The sequence below is a fragment of the Nilaparvata lugens genome, chromosome 12 (assembly GCF_014356525.2).
Source record: "Nilaparvata lugens isolate BPH chromosome 12, ASM1435652v1, whole genome shotgun sequence".
Lineage (NCBI taxonomy): Eukaryota > Metazoa > Arthropoda > Insecta > Hemiptera > Delphacidae > Nilaparvata > Nilaparvata lugens.
Genome location: NC_052515.1, coordinates 33,293,758 through 33,313,440, shown reverse-complemented (window position 1 = coordinate 33,313,440; position 19,683 = coordinate 33,293,758). Strand labels below are relative to the sequence as shown.

At 36.0% G+C, this 19,683-nt stretch overlaps 3 protein-coding genes across 4 annotated transcripts in view; all 3 read right to left on the bottom strand.

The window, feature by feature from the left end:
- Positions 1-2,220: 2,220 nt before the first annotated feature.
- On the bottom strand, positions 2,221-7,142 carry LOC111053170 (60S ribosomal protein L31). Of its 2 annotated transcripts, none has more exons than XM_039439381.1 (3): positions 6,881-7,142; positions 6,416-6,642; positions 2,221-2,408 (listed from the first exon to the last, which is right to left on the bottom strand). In XM_039439381.1, exons 2-3 carry the CDS (start codon positions 6,637-6,639, stop codon positions 2,258-2,260), a joined length of 375 nt encoding a protein of 124 aa, XP_039295315.1. In that variant the 5' UTR covers positions 6,640-6,642; positions 6,881-7,142; the 3' UTR covers positions 2,221-2,257. The 2 variants fall into 2 exon arrangements, with proteins under 2 accessions (XP_039295315.1, XP_039295316.1); XM_039439382.1 differs by having other exon boundaries at positions 6,885-6,988.
- On the bottom strand, positions 4,553-6,405 carry LOC111053168 (succinate--CoA ligase [GDP-forming] subunit beta, mitochondrial-like). The gene has a single exon (XM_022340019.2). It carries the CDS (start codon positions 6,000-6,002, stop codon positions 4,731-4,733), a length of 1,272 nt encoding a protein of 423 aa, XP_022195711.1. The 5' UTR covers positions 6,003-6,405; the 3' UTR covers positions 4,553-4,730.
- Positions 7,143-14,352: 7,210 nt separating the features above from the next.
- Positions 14,353-19,683, bottom strand: part of LOC111053172 (phospholipase A-2-activating protein) — a 35,703-nt gene continuing 30,372 nt past the window's right edge. Inside the window, exons 12-14 of the mRNA XM_039438564.1 lie at positions 18,472-18,799; positions 15,461-15,619; positions 14,353-14,438 (exon numbers count right to left, since the gene is read on the bottom strand). Of these exons, the coding sequence (XP_039294498.1) occupies positions 15,478-15,619; positions 18,472-18,799 (470 nt within the window). The 3' untranslated portion in view covers positions 14,353-14,438; positions 15,461-15,477. The remainder of the gene's footprint in view (positions 14,439-15,460; positions 15,620-18,471; positions 18,800-19,683) is intronic.

The window sequence follows — 19,683 nt, the reverse complement described above, 5'->3', positions numbered from 1 at the left end:
AAACACTTTTGAAGGGGAAACACTATACTTACTTTTTAGCAGTAACAACGTAAAGCTGCGTTTACACCAGTTATTGACAAAATGTTAATAACTTAATCCATATAGATTCTATTAGATTGAACGGAACTTGACAAACACATAATGTTCACCATGTGTATGATAAGTAGTTGTTCAATCTAATAGAATCTATAAGGATTAAGTTATTAGCATTCTGGTGTAAACGCAGCTTAAAGGTAGACGCACACAGATCGTCATCGGACGATTAGATTTGATACATTGTTTTCAATTGAATGACCTGCCGTCCGTCCGATGACGATCTGTGTGCGCCCACCTTTAGTCTGAAGAACAACATGTCGAAACGTCGTCATTGACAGTAAGTTTTTCAACTTCAAAAGTATCTCTTATCAAATAATTTCTACTAACATTTCAGCTGATCAGTGAAATAATACCATTATTTCTTAATGGTCGTTTTCCCACTTGTCCATTCTACCAAGAATTTAACACTTCCATGTAACACAATGATTTTCTTTATAGGCAGAAATGTTAATAGGCTAAGGCTACCCAGAATTAGATACCCGTAAAAACTACATTTCAAATGAACCTATAAAAAACCAATAACAATTAAAACTCAAGTGTTGAGCACGCTACACACAGGGATATTATAGTGAGGTCCACGTTATAAGGGCAGTGTTGATTAGCAATGGTATTGCTATCCTTGTCTATTCTTCAACGAAGCAGATAGCGCTACCTCTTTCTCGCTTTGCTCTGTTGCCAGAGCAATGTAGAATTGATCCATTAACGAAATATTTCATCTCAATCATTATGGAATTATTGAGAAATATTATTTCCTGCTTTATAAAATATAATTGATTATTTTAAAGGAGAATGAACAGTTAATATTGCATCAGTAGACCTGTATCAGCTACCGTCTACAGAAGGCATTGACAAGACAGAGGATCGGCAACGTTGTTCTGCTATCTTTCCCACTGCCATTATATCGTGGACCTAACTATAGTAGCACCCACTAGCTATTATTGGAATGCTGAATTGAAAATGTCTGCAACTCAAAATGTAAATGATATTTCTAAATCTCGTAGCAGCTAGTTGACGCTACTAAGATCCTATTTTGTATGATAAATACATAGTATCTGACTCATATTCGCGAAAATCTAACTTAGACTACTGTACTTTTTGTGAGTAGTATCATAGAGAAACAATAGCATAAAAAGATATCCCATGATATAGGGCGTTTATGTCGCAACTTTTACTGTTATATCAAGCCGATAGTCCACGTAGTTCTTTCCTGTGAAGCTGTGTGACGTTGGCAGTCTCTCATATTATGTCGTTCATACACTCTTATCCGGTCAAAACAGTAAAAATCGACAATAATCGACTTGAGATAACAGTAACAGTTTCGACATAATCGCCCTATACCATGGGATTATGACGTTGGCAGTTTCTCATATTATGCCGTTCATACACTCTTACCCGGTAAAAACAGTAAAAATCAACAATAATCGGCTTGAGATAACAGTAACAGTTGCGACATAAACGCCCTATACCATGGGATATCTACTTACGCTATTGTTTCTCTATGGCAGTATCTTAGAGAAAATTTAGCACAAGATATTCCATAGTATAGGACGTTCATGTCCCAAATTTCACTGTCAACTCAAGCCGATAGTCCTAGTAGTAGTTTTTGGTGAAGCTATGTGACGCTGGTAGTCTCTAATACTGTACCGTTCTTAAATTCTCACCCAGCCAAAGCAGTAATAATAGACTGTAGTCGACATTAATCTGCTTGAAATTTAGAACATAAAACGACCTATACCATGGGATATATATTTATGCTATTGTTTCTCTATGATAGTATCCTGTTTTCTTGTAAAGTTGTCACTCTATAAAAACACTTCACTTACATTGGCTAATTTTGTACAAATTAATAAAAACAATATGAAAAAACTTGTAGTACCCTCTATTATTAAAAACTTTAAAATGTTTCAACGACTAGTTTCGACCATAACTTGAAAAGTTTTACAAGTTTTCATATGGTTTTTATTAATTTGTCGCTCTATATTTTTGTAAATATTTTGTATGAAATTTGAGTAATACATTTGATTTGTGTGTAGCGTGCCTTAAACTCTACCCTGAGCTTTCTGATACCACTAAAAACCGACATATAGAAAAACATATAAAGGCAACGATTGAAAACAAGGCACCTACTTAAATGTAACGTAATTTATTGATAAAAAAGTTATCATTCGTGACTGGCGTCGACATTTTCGGTCTGTAGCCGCTTGAAGGAGGCGACCGCCACGTAGGTGACGAGGGTGTACAGCTTGTGGGGCGAGTCCTCATCGTCGTTACGTCTCCTCGCCAGTCGGATCCTCATGCGGAATGGAACGTTTCTGCAACACAACAAGCATTCCTTGTTAATAAACCCAAAAACGTCGACAGAAAATTGATGGATTGGTTATTTGCTACAAAAATGTCAATAAAAAGAGTATACAGAATGGAAATTACTGAAATATTGCATTTATTCAAATATGCTAATGAATTAATAATTATTACTAAACGTAAATCCAAATTAAATGCTGTAAATTACCCCGAAGACTTCTGCTACTGCAAATAGCATAATTTAATTTGGATTTTCGTTTAATAATAATAAATTATAAATAGATAAGTAGTCTATGTAGACACACACACATATCGATTTTCGGACGTACGATATCCTGCCGTCCTTATAAATTCAATTAGATTTGAAAACAAAGCTTGGATTATGTGTTCATGTGTTTACCAAGTTTCGTTTAATCTGTCAATTTCTTACGGACGGCAAAAAATCCTTATAAATTCTACCAGATTAAACGGGACTTGTTAAACACATGAACTCATCATCTGTTTGCCAAACTATGTTTAATAAAATGACGTCATTTATAAAATGACGGCAAGATATCGTAAGTTCACAAATCGATGTGTACTTACACACATAGATTTTTGGACTTACGTTTGCCGTCCTTGTAAATTCCATCAGATTGAATGAAACATGGCAAACGTTCAATGTGTGCAGAAACACAGCACACAATCTGTTTGCCAAGTTATGTTTAATTTATAAGGACGGTAAAAAATTGTTAAAACAAATCCGATATGATTCAAGACTTGATAAATCATTGAGAAAAAATTGACATTAGACATTTGACATATTTGAAGGAATCATGCTTCCAAAGCTGTCACTCTAAAGATGCGTACAGATATTCGCGCCTCGAACACGCTCGGCAATCGCTCCGATCATGAACGTTACGTGAGATGTTACGCAAGGGTTCGATAGAGGTTCGAAGGATGATCGCTCCGCTCTTTTCTTATCGTTGACTTCGCTACAACCTAACCTCACAAATGTGATACGTTCAATCCAGCTGATCGGGTGACAAAACTAAATAAAATATTCTGAGCAGGGGATAGCTGGGTAGCCTAATAATACATTATGTTTGTATAATAAATGTTATGATCATTACATTTATTTCAATGTTTTATTATAAAAGGTGAAAGGCTTGGTTGGGAGTTCGGCTTCTTTCTTCTAAATATGCCGGTACCTATTACAATAAATGCTTTTATAACTTTATATTATTCAATTTAATAATAATTAATTTTGATAATTTTATTTGCTAACAAAGAGATCGTAACTATTAACAAACATTACAAACAAAAACGTTGACCACGCATTCGCAACTATTGGTTTGACCTAGGAACTTGCAAAGCTCGACCTCTATAACACGCTCTTCTCGCGTTCCACTCTTGCTCCACCGTTGATCATCAATCGATCTGCTCGAGTAACGTTCGATTGCGGAGCAGAGCGAAAGTCTGTACGCACCTTTACAACGAGTGTAGCAGGTGCATGGGGATCTTATCTTATCGATAGCTTAACACGACAGTAATCAATCAATTGATTAATATTGTTCTATGCCTAAACAGATATAGTTGATTTTTTTATTGACAATATTCTATTTTTAAACCAAATTCTTGAGTCAATAAATTTATTTAATTTATTCAATTCCCCACCATTCAATCTTGCTTCAAAAATATCAATGATTGAGAACAGATCCATAATAGTTATTTGCTAAAAAAACTATAAATAATAGGTACAATAGTGATTTGCTTCACAGTATACATTGAGGAAAGTTAAGATCACACGAGCAGTCGCGTGTTGTACTTTTTACAACATCCAATTTTCCAAGTGTTATGTACTCTGTTTACTGTCAAAACATATTAATCAATTGTATAATAACTTTTCCCATCTTCTTGGATTATTACGCCTATGAACATTTGGATGATTACCATTTCATAGCCCAATAAGATACACCAAGTAAAGCCACCAATTCTGTGTTATTGGTTCGTTCACAGTCCCCGTGTACAGTCTATCCCTATCTTATGCACAGTGCGACTTATGCACTGTCGCGACTAAATGGCACCCTAAGACTGAACCATTGCTTGGTTGATACTGCAACTCAGTGGAGTGATGGGGGGGGAAGTTTTGGAATGCATAAATGACTCATTCACTGACATTACCCCATTCAATAGTTTTGCGCAGCAAAAAACTGACACTGTTGTACTTTTTACAACAGCGCGACTGCCGGAAAATAGGCACAATAGTGATTTCCTTTACAATATACATTGAAAAACGTCAAGGTATTCTATTGCTCATACTATTTCCATATTTATTATCTATTATTTCACCTTCATTTAACATTGAGACTAGCAACAGCCAACTTGGCCGCTTGATCCAGGTCTGACGCAAACTGAATCGCCAGCCCCGATTCTTCAAACACTTTTCTGCCAGCCGCCACATTGGTGCCTTCAATACGCACCACAAGAGGCACTTTCAATTTGACTGTCTTTGACGCATTCACTATGCCCTGTGCCACAACTGCACAGTCCACTATTCCCCCAAAAACATTCACCAAAATAGATTCCACTTGATGATCAGAAGTGAGAATCATGAATGCTCTAACAACTCTATCCTCAGTCACCCCGCCACCCACATCCAAAAAATTGGCAGGTTTACCGCCATGCATTTGAATAATATCCATTGTGGCCATAGCTAACCCTGCACCATTTACTAGACACCCTATATTTCCCTCAAGCCCAATATAATTCAGGTTGTACTTCATAGCTTCAATTTCACGGGGATCCATTTCTCCAGTGACCGCCAGTTTGAAAATATCCTCATGACGGAATTCAGCGTTATCATCAAACTGAATCTTGGCATCAACTGAATAAACGTCGTTTGTATCAGTTTCAGCAAAAGGATTGATTTCCAATTGAATCACATCAAAATCCACGAAAAACTTCCACAAAGCTTTCAATTCATTAACAGCTTTATCATGAAACACACCTTTAAACCCTAAAAACTTAGCAATATCTTTTGCAGCATTATCCCCCAAACCTTCAACAATACAAACGGGAAAATGTTTCAACAATTCGGGACTTTTTTCAGCAACTTCTTCAATAGCAGTTCCACCGTCGGGGGAAGCCAATATAACAGCGCCGCCATATTGTCTATCCAACAAAATACAAAAATAAGTTTCCCGTTTAATATTAACAGATTCAGCTATCATAACCTTTGTCACCAGAATCCCTTCTTCATGAGTTTGTTTTGTAATTAATCTATGCCCCAACATTTTTTCAACATAACCTTCAAGCTTTTCAGGATCCTTGGTCAAATGGACACCGCCTTTGAAATTGTTGTCAAACACACCCAAACCCCTACCGCCAGCTAAGATTTGAGCCTTGATTACATATTCTTGAGCTTTGAAAGTCTGTTTCAGTTTTACTAGGTCGTCAGGTTTTTCAATAATTTCAAACTTTTGCACGGTTACGTTATGTTTTTGTAGCAAAGATTTACTATCACACTCCAATAAACTCAATTGACGAATTGGAAGGTTAGGAAATGGACAACAAATTCTTAAAAAGTTGTGCATGGATAAAAAATTTTTTAGTGTGCGGTTCATTTTAGAAACACAAAATCTATAAAATAAATGAATGATTTCTAATTATTAGCGTCACTAGCCTACCTACACAAATAAATAAAATCGAAACTTCTATAAATTCAAACACAAAACTATTGTACTATCCAACTAATTATGCACTTGTGCGCAACAATCGGTTTGAAGGCTGTAAGTTCATAAAACTTTTATCGATTAAACTCAAAATACGGTACCCTAGAATTAAATTAAAATATTTCAAAACTTCACCCAAGCCTGTTATAACTTTGTAGGCACAATATAATATTAGGATTGTAGGGTTTCAATAATGAATCAGGTATAGCTTCCAACAACAGATGACTAAAGACAGAAAATTGTGAGTTTAGGTTAGGTGTAGTTGAAAAGTAATAAGAAGATTAAATTTGCAACAATTGACGTACCTGATACCCTTTGACCAGACTTGCTTGTTGAGATGTGTGTCTACTCGTACATCAGGTGTTCCCATGTGTTTCATGGCGAATTTTTTGATTTCCTTGATTGCTCTGGGAGCCCTCTTCTTGAAGCCAACGCCATGTAACCTCTTGTGGAGGTTAATTGTGTATTCGCGAGTAACGACTTCGTTGATGGCAGATTTGCCCTTCTTATCACCCTTTGGCTTCACCATTTTCTGAAAAAGAGCAATTTTTATTACTAAACATCCACAAAAATTGAATTAGAGCAGATTGCTGTCTAGCTAACACGTGAAAACAAATACCGGAATTTAATATTTTTATAAGATACTTGGCATAAAATTATTATAGTGACCACCAGAAAGATTAATTAAAAATTTTAGAAATTAAATTACATGCAGATGAAATAAAATAGATGTATTTGAAACGGATAAAATTTATAATTCAAAAACTCACCTACTTATGGTAGACGTCCGACAACACAAAAGAAAATGGCTGCCTAGTGCCTACTGCCTTTTTGGTTTTCGCCTTTCGCGTTACTTTGTGATGACTTGATATTGTTGACATGTATTACCAAAACTAATTGAAATTAATTTCAAAATTTTATTTATTTTATTCAAATATTTATAAAAAAATATTTCTGATTTGGTACTATTAACTGAATTGAATTTGATAGGCATGCTTTACATTATATAAATTCATGACCGGAACTCGTTCATAAGCGGGCTTTTCAAAAGTGCTTCGCACACATAATTATTGTTTCTGAGTATACTTTTTTACTATAAAATATTCCTGTTATTGTTCTTTTAATATACTTTATTTTTCCAATTGATCAATATGTTTGAAATATTTGCTTTAATAGGGTATAGTAACTTGGGTTTCACAAGACAGATTAAATAATAAAATTCCAAGTATCTATTGACAATGAAAAAACTCTTGTTCAACGAGAAAATGTGTAAATCCTGATAGAGGTGTTAAAAGCCCTTGCACTTTTGTTCTGTAAAAGCTACTTAGAGCTCATTAATACTTTGATTTGGTTAATATTACACTGTCTTTAATGATTAGGCCTACGTATAGGCCCTAACGCTTTCAAGTTTCATTGAGCTCATTTCCATCAGAGAACTGGCAGTTTGTTTTTACAAGTGAAAATCACAAGTAAGCTAGGTACTGTGTATATAAAGCAGCTCAATCCATTATCCGCTTACACTGCACAGATTTTGACACGTATAAAGAAATTCACATCTAAATAATCCAGTCTTGATCGTTAGCCAGGTGTTCCCGGATTAATTGCGTCAAAAAGAAATAAAAAACTTTAATCAAGATGTCGTGGCATCACAGTCCCTCAAAGCTATCCCCAAGGAAATCACTGACACTTTAATAGCTTCTTTCAATCAGCCACCTTGAAAACACCTATAGGAAGATCCCTCACCGAGCCCGGCAGCAGGTTAAACACTTTGAGTGCCAACACTGGGAAAGAGTCCTTCACCTTTGAAAACCTACAGCGTGGAATCTCCAACTGTAGCCTTCCGCGGGTACCGTATGAATGCACCTGACACCTACTCATCATGTTAGCCCTGTTCATCTTCACTGCGGCGAGGCCAGTATGTACAGCCCGAAGATGGTGTGCACTTTCAGGCGTCTGAAGATGGATCGACAATGAGCAATGAAGTCACTGTATGTAAGGATCCGCAATGCCTTCTTTTGAAGAAGCTGCAGCTTCTCCATATTGCATCAGAAATTTGAAGACTTCTTTTGGGTTCGTGGAGTAGGGTCAGAAGGAAGGTCTTCCTCTGAAGACTATTATGGTACTATTAGGCCTATGTTCATCTGGTTTTCTATGGAGGAGTACTTCAATTAATTGAAAAACTGTATGCTTTCAATTGTGATTGCTAATATAAATTATACTATTGTAGCTTATAAGTTGATTTTGAAAACATTTCAATTCTACAAAAAATACTTTTGTATAGGTGATGTTGAATGCATTTCACTCCAACAAAGAATCTTCATATAAATCATTCTACCCTTTGAATGTTCAAAACCCACCTGAAGTCCAGTATAGTTTGTTCAATATATACACTCAGATAGAAACTAATATTGTAAAAGATCTCCTGAGTGCACTTATTCATTTCTCATCCTTCCATCAATGAATTCATTAAAAATCGTTATTTTTTATTCAAATATTTATAAAAAAATATTTCTGATTTGGTACTATTAACTGAATTGAATTTGATAGGCATGCTTTACATTATATAAATTCATGACCGGAACTCGTTCATAAGCGGGCTTTTCAAAAGTGCTTCGCACACATAATTATTGTTTCTGAGTATACTTTTTTACTATAAAATATTCCTGTTATTGTTCTTTTAATATACTTTATTTTTCCAATTGATCAATATGTTTGAAATATTTGCTTTAATAGGGTATAGTAACTTGGGTTTCACAAGACAGATTAAATAATAAAATTCCAAGTATCTATTGACAATGAAAAAACTCTTGTTCAACGAGAAAATGTGTAAATCCTGATAGAGGTGTTAAAAGCCCTTGCACTTTTGTTCTGTAAAAGCTACTTAGAGCTCATTAATACTTTGATTTGGTTAATATTACACTGTCTTTAATGATTAGGCCTACGTATAGGCCCTAACGCTTTCAAGTTTCATTGAGCTCATTTCCATCAGAGAACTGGCAGTTTGTTTTTACAAGTGAAAATCACAAGTAAGCTAGGTACTGTGTATATAAAGCAGCTCAATCCATTATCCGCTTACACTGCACAGATTTTGACACGTATAAAGAAATTCACATCTAAATAATCCAGTCTTGATCGTTAGCCAGGTGTTCCCGGATTAATTGCGTCAAAAAGAAATAAAAAACTTTAATCAAGATGTCGTGGCATCACAGTCCCTCAAAGCTATCCCCAAGGAAATCACTGACACTTTAATAGCTTCTTTCAATCAGCCACCTTGAAAACACCTATAGGAAGATCCCTCACCGAGCCCGGCAGCAGGTTAAACACTTTGAGTGCCAACACTGGGAAAGAGTCCTTCACCTTTGAAAACCTACAGCGTGGAATCTCCAACTGTAGCCTTCCGCGGGTACCGTATGAATGCACCTGACACCTACTCATCATGTTAGCCCTGTTCATCTTCACTGCGGCGAGGCCAGTATGTACAGCCCGAAGATGGTGTGCACTTTCAGGCGTCTGAAGATGGATCGACAATGAGCAATGAAGTCACTGTATGTAAGGATCCGCAATGCCTTCTTTTGAAGAAGCTGCAGCTTCTCCATATTGCATCAGAAATTTGAAGACTTCTTTTGGGTTCGTGGAGTAGGGTCAGAAGGAAGGTCTTCCTCTGAAGACTATTATGGTACTATTAGGCCTATGTTCATCTGGTTTTCTATGGAGGAGTACTTCAATTAATTGAAAAACTGTATGCTTTCAATTGTGATTGCTAATATAAATTATACTATTGTAGCTTATAAGTTGATTTTGAAAACATTTCAATTCTACAAAAAATACTTTTGTATAGGTGATGTTGAATGCATTTCACTCCAACAAAGAATCTTCATATAAATCATTCTACCCTTTGAATGTTCAAAACCCACCTGAAGTCCAGTATAGTTTGTTCAATATATACACTCAGATAGAAACTAATATTGTAAAAGATCTCCTGAGTGCACTTATTCATTTCTCATCCTTCCATCAATGAATTCATTAAAAATCGTTATTTTTTTATTCAATCATCAATGCATCATCCATTTCTCTAATAATTCAGTATAGCTTGTGGATAATAATAAACTTGATTGTACTTTCAAATTATCTCCAACGACCATCTATTACATCTATCTGTAAACATCCATCGACCATCCAAGTACCGATTGCACAAAAGCCGGTTAAATTTCAACCGTTATTAACTCCACGAGAATAAATTAGAGAAGCCGTCTTATCAAAAAGGCCTCTGATTGGTTAATTAGAGAAGCCGTCTTATCAAAAAGGCCTTCTCTGATTGGTTAATTAGAGAAGCCGTCTTATCAAAAAGGCCTTCTCTGATTGGTTAATTAGAGAAGCCATCTTATCAAAAAGGCCTTCTCTGATTGGTTAATTATAAGAGATGCCGTCTTATCAAAAAGGCCTTCTCTGATTGGTTAATTAGAGAAGCCGTCTTATCAAAAAGGCCTTCTCTAATTGGCTAATTATATTAGAGATGCCGTCTTATCAAAAAGGCCTGATTGGTTCTTGCGAAATATTAATCACGGTTAAATTTAACGTTCTTTTGTGCAACCGGGCCTAATAGTTCTAAAGTGAGATACACCACTAACTGTCAGCATTGCTCATAAATAGAATCATTGCTTACGATTCAAACAATTCTGTCAGTTTGAAGTGATTCTTACTATAGAGAACTTTATTGATAGTAAAGTCAGAAAATTGGCTTTCCAAAACGGGGCGTAGTCGTACCATAGAGAAACAATAGTGTAAGTAGATATCCCATGGTATGGGGAATTTATGTCGCAACTTTTACTATTATCTCAAGCCGATTACTGTCAATTTTCACTGTTTTGTTGGAGTGATAGTGTATGAACGTCACAATTTGAGAGACTACCAGCGTCACACAGCTGCATAGGAAAGAACTATGTGAACTATCGGCTTGGGATAACACTAAAAGTTGCGACATAAACGCCCTATACCATGGGATATCTACTTATGCTATCGTTTCTCTATGGTTGTACGTAGTCATAGTCACGTTTAAATTAAATTTCGAAAAACTAGAAAATTGAACACAAAATAAAATAAAGAGAAAATAGTGTAAAGTTTGAGCTATTTTAAATTATTTGGGAATGTTTCATTCCGTCAAGAAGAAAAGTTTCCAATTATAGAAATAAGAAAATAAAGATTACCATAAAAACTGCGACTACGCTCGTTTCGGAAAGCCAATTTTCTGACTCCAGGTGTTTAAGTCTAGAACTTAGCTAAATCCCGAGCTTGGAAACCAACCCTTAATGAAACCATGAAGCAATTATAACCAACATTGATAGACAGTCAGTTTGACTCTATTAGAGTGAACATTATTACTAAAAATTAATATCAGAGTCGGATTTTTTAGAGAAGATGAGTAAACTCAACCTCTCAATCCTGATATAACAAGAATTATTCTACCATAGAGAAGAGATAGCATAGGTAGATATCCCATGGTATAGGTCGTTTATGACCCAAATTTCAAGCCGATTCCTTGTTAACTCAAGCCGATTACTGTTGACTACTGTCTATTATTACTGTTTTGTTGGGGTGAGAGTGTAAGGATAGGCACACACCAGTTAGTCAAGATAAGACTAGTCACGATTAGTCACAATACTTCACATTGCTGCTTATTACGCAACACACACTGATTAGTCATTGCAATTAGACATGTCTTCATAAGCAACTATGTGATGTACTGTGACTAAACGTGTCTTGTCTTGACTAACTGGTGTGTGCCTAGCCTTAGAAAGGCACAGTATGAGAGACTACCAGCGTCACATACCTTCACGAAAAATAACTAAGTGGACTATTGGCTTGAGTTAACAGTGAAAATTGTAATATAACGTCCTATACCATGTGATATCTTCTTATGCTATCTTTATTATTAATTGATTCATACAATAGGTTCATCATCAAAATGATTGAGAGAGAAAAATAAGGTAACCTTGTGCTATTCCTCTCCCAAATTTAGATAAGGTTACACCTAGTCCAAAAAAGGTTAAGTCTTGTTACTATAGTTTTGTTGTATTTTCTCTATTATACCATAGAGAAACAATAGCGTAAGTAGATATCCCATGGTATAGGGCGTTTATGTCGCAACTTTTACTGTTATCCCAAGCCGATAGTCCACGTAGTTCTTTCCCGTGACGCTATGTGACACTGGTAGTCTCTCATATTGAGCCATTCATACACTCTCACCCCAACAAAACAGTGAAAATCGACAATAAACGACAGTAATCAGCCTGAGATAACAGTAAAAGTTGCGACATAATCGCCCTATACCATGGGATATCTACTTACGCTATTGTTTCTCTATGATTATACTGAGCAAGACTTTATTGTTTCTCTATGATTATACTGAGCAAGACTTCAAATTACATTAGATATCGATTCTCTAGATCAGAGTCAAAACGAGACTAAAAATAAGTTAAATCAAATTGAATCATTCGACAATGTACTTGAAAAAAGAAGAAACATTAGATAAACGAAGTAACTTACACTTTAATTAGAATGAAAATAGAATGTCAATAGTATTAGAATAAAAATGACAAGACTGACTGAAAATTATAACACAACTCTTCCTTGAATCAACATCCTGAAAATACGTTCCAAGTCCCTTTGAATCTCTCCTCCAATGTTTGCAAACGAATACAATAATAATTGTAGTTTAGTAATGCCTTCAGATGAAAATGTTGATATATTGGGGTCGAAACATTCAGATTATATCTGATGATTGACAAGATATGATGATAGCACTGCTAGAAATACGAGTAAATGAGGAGTCGCGTAATACACACTCTGAATATAATACTGTATTTGCTACATTATTTGTACTGCAGATAATAATTTTATCACTGCTGTGGTTTAATAAATAACATTAATAAATAATGTTTGACAATTTTGTTAAACAAAGATTACGTCAAAATAATTTATAATTTTTTTTGTAATTAATGTGATACCTATTTTGGTAGAAACCCCTACTAAATAGTACAAATTGTCACAAGATATCGTATCTTCCAAGTAACAAGAAAATAATTTCAGTTGTTACACCATTATCAGATTGACTCCAACTAGTTCTCCAATAAGTAAACAATTTTTTTTGTGTAGTTGAGAAGTTGATATTGTGGTAATTATTCATATTGAATGAAAAAGACTAAGAAATTGTCAAAAAACACAGATTTATTGATACTTAGAAAGACCGGTTTCGGTTATTACACCATTGTCAATCTCTGATGAAGAGATTATCAAAGATTGACAATGGTGTAATAATCGAAACCGGTCTTTTTAAGTATCAATGAATCTGTGGTTTTTTGACAATTTCTTAGTCTTTTCATTCAAAGTAAACAATTCTATTTTCGAAACAGTAAAATACTTCCAAATAGAGCTAAGTTGTCACCTAGTTCTAGCATCTAGAACTGAGTGGATATACCGTTGTAAAAATGAAATATGTTAATTATTGGAGCGAGTAAGGATGGAAAACTTAGAAGAAATTGAAACTATTTACTCTGTCTAGTAAATAGTTTGTTAAGAGATTGACAACGGTGTGACAACAAAAATTAGTTACATCTAATAGACTGCTTGAAACATTAGACAAGTTCAAGCCTCAACTTAATGAAAAAAAATCATTATTCATTACACTTTTTGTGTAGTTGAGAAGTTGATATTGTGGTAATTATTTATAATAAATAAAAATACTACGAAATTGTCAAAAAACCACAGATAAACGTTCATCAGAGATTGACAATGGTGTGATAACCGAAACCGGTCTTTCTAACTATCAATAAATCTGTGGTTTTTTGACAATTTCTTAGTCTTTTTCATTCAATATGAATAATTTTCCAAGTATTATAATAAGTATTTTTATTCAACATTATTCATTCACTTATTCATTTGATTTAAAAAGTTTACTCAATTTTATTATCACCTTTGTTATTAAACCAGCACAGCAATGATAACAAGAGAATACAGACAAATAACATAGAAATCATACAGTATTATATTGAGGGTGACTTTTCCATCCTCCCATAGTAGCTAGAAAATGGTTTCCAAATTGAATTGTGGAAGTTATGCATAGATTTTACAAATTATACGGAAGCCATAGTTACCATTATAGGTATCATAATTCTTGAGGCGATGTATTGGGATTATTTATATACAAAATGGCCCATAATCGATTTCAGTACGCGGGGAGATTCTAGCTTGAAAATGAATTACGTATCTGATACAAAATTCGAATTGATGTCCGTTGTAGCTTGCTGTTTGGCTCATCAAATGGTTTGCAACCTGAAAAAGATAAAATTTTTAGGAATAATTTCTTCACTAACAGTTACTTAAACTTATGATTATTCAGCAACATAATTGCCGTGAAGGGTGAGACATTTGTCATACCAGTGGACCAGTGAAACTCTATTCATAAAATTGTGCAGCCAAATGAGTTTAAGCGGGCTATGACGTTGTTTTGGAGCTCCTCATTAGTTTGAGAGCTCTGCCATCAAACCTCAAAATCATGTCTTGAGTAAAAATAACGCCTCTACCGCTTGTCTGTGTCTTATGATATGTGATCGGACATTGAAAAAATTACCCTAGTATATAAAACCTTTTTAGTGGAAGGTATGATATACAGAGTGGTCTATAAATCAGTTGACACTTGCAATTTTCAAGGTCAGCTGTTGTTACAAACCAAACAAGTCAGTTTACAGCAATCCTATATCTTGAGGATTCAAAAATAAGAATATTCTTTACGTATTGGGTTAAATCAACTCAAACTCATCATTCCAACTACAATTAATAAAAGACATGCATTCCATTTTGTTGTGTATTAATTTTGAATGAAGAAGACTACGAAATTGTCAAAAACCACAGATTTATTGATACTCAGAAAGACTGGTTTCGGTTATTACACCATTGTCAATCTCTGAAATACTGGTGTTTGACAATTTCTTAGTCTTTTTCATTCAATATGAATAATTACCACAATATCAACTTCTCAACTACACAAAAAGTGTGTATTAATTCATTAAATGCATATTTTTGTCAACTGACTGTCTTTTTTCTTTAGGGCTACTGTTGAATATAAATAAAAATAGAAATCTAAGTATCCTTTTTAGAATTGTTTACTAACAACATGTTTCGGCTGTATGATGCCATTATCAAGTGATTGGAAAATAAATAAAATAACATTAAATGAATACTACTGTAAGCTTAATTGTCAACTTACTTATGGGCCTCTCTGTATATGTTATAAAAGCTGTTCTAATGGAAGCTTCATCTATCAGTTTTTAGTGATAAACTGATCTTTTGCTTACCAAAGTTGAGTGGTTGCTCACTTCCAGGCAAAGGCTTCGACAATCTGTCGACTGCATAGCGCCACCTTGCCCACCTGACCACTGTCACCGTCCTTCGACGAGAGACCCATCAACAGGTCCAAGGTCACCGCGTCCAAACAGCTGTTGATCAGCTGATCGCTGCAACACAACCACACAAATTAATAAATATGCCTCCACAAGTGAGAACTCAAGCCTTCAGTCGTGCTTTATTTATGAAAAGATGCTCAGACCAAACTTAGGGTATGATAGATTGGCCGCGTTGTGCAAGCCCACGTCAGTTCATACATGAGCCGAAAAGCGCAAAATCTGGAAAGAGCCATTGAAACACGTTGTGACTTGTCTGTGGCTTCACACTAAACGCAACCAGCAACAAGTGCACGCGTTCGGTGTGAGTGTTCCTATTGCTCTTTCCAGATTTTGTTTCTCATCTGCGCGCTTGGTCATGCATAACCATGCGTGCACTGGCACATACACGCACTGAATGTGATCATATCCTTAGCTTAGCAGGTGGCTAGGCAACCAAGTTGTTTCTACGGCCCATTATAACTGAATTGCTATATATTTTCAGGACCTAAGAACGAACTCTTCATAAATTTGTCATGAATTTTCACAATAAATACAGAGTGAGGCAGTTGAGCTGCACCATTTCAACCATTAAAAACATACACATGGAGCCAATTGTTTGGACATATTTTGCACCAAATTAGGAGAGCATAAATGGGAATATGATCATTCTTGCAATACGTTCCAAGTTAGGGCTGAAAATACGATAGCAATGCTGTAATAAATGTATTTTAATGTAAAATTTGAGAGCTCTATGTAAACATGAAACATTAAATGCTGTATGATTATATAAAGCTTTCAAACATTTGAAGTATTGTAAATTTCTATTTACGAGTCAAGCAAATAACAGATGATATGAGTCAACACTTTTATACGCAACGTATAATACCAATACCTAATATTACTTAATAGTAGGTATTGATAATACGCTGTATTTTTTTACAGCGCTAACTTTGTGCCTAGTCCACACTATCGCCAAGTCGCAGGCAAGCTTGGCCACGTTGGCCTTGCCATTCACACCGCAATGTGACCATTTGTGGATGCTCGGCTGGCCACTCGCCTTCGCTCGACAAAAATCGGAGCGATGGCAAGCCAAGGCCAGTGAAGGCGAGCGCTGGCAAACCACCCATCCACACTCTGGCGCTCGACGCCATTTGTATGCATTGGGCGAGAGTGTGGATGCGGCATTATGATATCTCTCCTTTGGATGAACAGAATACCTACTCCTTCCATTCCTAACCTCATCCACTGAACAAGCTTCCTTGATCGCATGACTTGACTGATTCACTTGATGGTTCAGTTACGAGAAAAAGCAGCAACCCTATAGTGAGGTCCACGTTATAATGGCAGTGTTTGATTAGTAATGGTATTGCTATCCTTGTCTATCATTCCACAAAGCAGATAGCGCTATCTCTTTCTCTGTTGCCAGATCGTCTTTCAACAATGTAGAATTAATAATTAACAAAATATTTCATCTTAACTATGAAAATTCATTATGGAATTGTTGAAAAATATAATTTATTGCTTGATAAAATATAATTTATTATTTCAAACGAGAATGAAAGTTAATTACATTAATAAAATATAGAAGGCATTGACAAGACAGAGGTTCGACAACGTGTTTGTGCTAAATTTCTGGTGCAGCTGACCTCATTTTATATCCAATCATTTGTTTTTAGCAAATAAGTTTCATAAATTGCCAAAAGGTGTTGAAAACCTCGGTTGGTGGCGATGACGCAATCTAGCTGGCTGGCCACTGCGCACACATTTTGTGACCCCTACCGTTTTCATCTAAGTACCATGGGTGGAGGTGATAGTCGATTCCGACAAGTGTGAACCGGTAATTCGGTTTGAATTTGGTACCGAATAAAAACCGCACAGGTTTCAATAGAATAGAGACCCCTCAAAACGAACAAGTTTCATCAGGTTCGAATTCGTTTCCAGGGAACAGCAAAAAGTTGAAGTCTTTCACACACTCTCGGTACAGTTTCTGTTTCAAACCAATAGCGAATAAATCTGTTTCAATATCTACAGTCAATTTTCAAATCTACAGTCAAAATTTCAGTCAATTTATTGTACCAATTGAATAGAATAGAATAAAAACTTTATTGCAACCATATCTGAGGTCTTCACATACAATACAAGAGTCAAATATATACAACATAATACATTATACAAAATACAAATATGAGTATATTATTATACAGAGTGAGTCATATGTATGGGAACCCTTCAATAAGTTGGAGACTGTTGTAGATATAATACCCTAACTTTCAGAATAAGTTATTGGTCAAATACTCTACCTTTTGACGTACAACTGAATTTCAACCCCTCATAAGGGGGTGACTTGGGGGTTGTAACTCGAATATTTTTAAATGTAAACACCCATTGTGTGGTACATCATTTTGAAGGCCTTCTCAAAACAAGAAAGATAACATCAATAAAAATGTTCTATGATAATAAATTGTATCCAAAGCCTAAGGCTAGGGCCACACGAGCGCACAAAGTACGTCCGTTGCAACTTACTTTTGACGGCCGTCGCCAATGACACAACACGAGCGTTGAGTGTGGTGTGTCAACGTCAGTTGGCTTCACGCAATGGAACCAGACGAAGCAATAACTTTTGCATGTCTCGACGTGCGTTGTAGCATTTCTGCGCAGTTCAAAAATCACCGTCCGTTACGACTTCCGTTACTTGGTACGCACGTATCTCGTGTGTTGTCACTAATTCACTTCTATGTATTTCTACAACGGACGTCAAAAAGTAAGTTGCAACGGACGCACTTTGTGCGCTCGTGTGGCCCTAGCCTAAATGGTTTGATATTGGAACAACGTTTGGTTTGACTTGAATGAAGTCAATTTAACTTGAAATCAAGTTTGCAAAACACATACATTTCATACAAAGCTTGAATTCAAGTAAACTTGACTAGTGTAAACGCCCCTTTACCTGCAGATGCGAGTTCTTGTTGTTATCGCCGGCCGTGAGCGTGCCAACAATGTGGGCCATAACTTGTAACAGCTTCTGCTTGCACTGGCTGACAGCCGCTTCGCCGGAGGATGACGTCATCATGTTGCTGACACAGCGCAAAGCTAGCATGCGGTTGGCGGCTGGCGCCTGCGTACTAGATTCCAGCTGACTCTGCAGAATGGCCATGATGTGCGCACAACGCGGCGAATTGGACGCGCATAGCGCAGTGTTGGTGTGCGCGTGACGTAAACACATACGCAGTACGTCCAGGACTGGGAACAGGAAGGCTGGCGAACGACAAACCAGAGACGGCAGATTAGTTTGAGATTTATGCACTAGATCTTTGTGGAAAGGTGTCAAGTTTGTGATATTTGTGAAGAGAGTCTCTTGACACTTTGGCAACACTAAGCTGAAGTAAGGAAGACGAAGCCGTTCTATCTCCCAATATTGAAAGCTGTGAACAGGACAGATTCTTAGCGTGGATTCAACATTGGGGGTTCTATCTCTATAAGTCTACCGAAGATTCTTTTCAGCGTAGGTAGCTAAGTATCAAGATACCTATAGGTAGGTAGATATTGAAAAATAGGAGAAGAAGAAGAATAATATGAAGAAGAAACAGGAAAAGAAGTAGGAGGAGGAGAAAAATCAGGAGAAGAGGAAGAGGGAGACGATAAAGGAGAAGGAGAAGGAGAAAGAGGGAAAGAAGGAGGAGCAGACTCTACCGCAAAGTATAGACCCACGCTAATCCATAAAAAGCAACCCACGCCGTTGGATGTTTTGTAAACCATTGCTAGGCTTCTCTAGACATCTGTGTTAAGCAGCCCATAGACGAACAACTTGGTTGGCAACCGTTTCCCACAGACGGTCAACCTGCTTTTGCCAACTTCATTTCCCGATCAGCTCTGCTGTAGCGTTTACACTCGACATTTACAGAAAATGAGCGATCTATTATCTTTTATTGAACTATACTAACTATGTGACGAACCTGGTTGTGATATTATATAATATAACCTGGTTATGAATAAAGAAGGCTTTCTAACATTCAAGTTTAGAGCATATATTCCTTTTCTTTAACAGGTCTATGCTTTATAACAGATTTAAGAAAAGGCTTATGAAAAAGTGTTACATTAAGTTACAGATTTACTGTTTAGACAAAATGTTGATGTTTTTA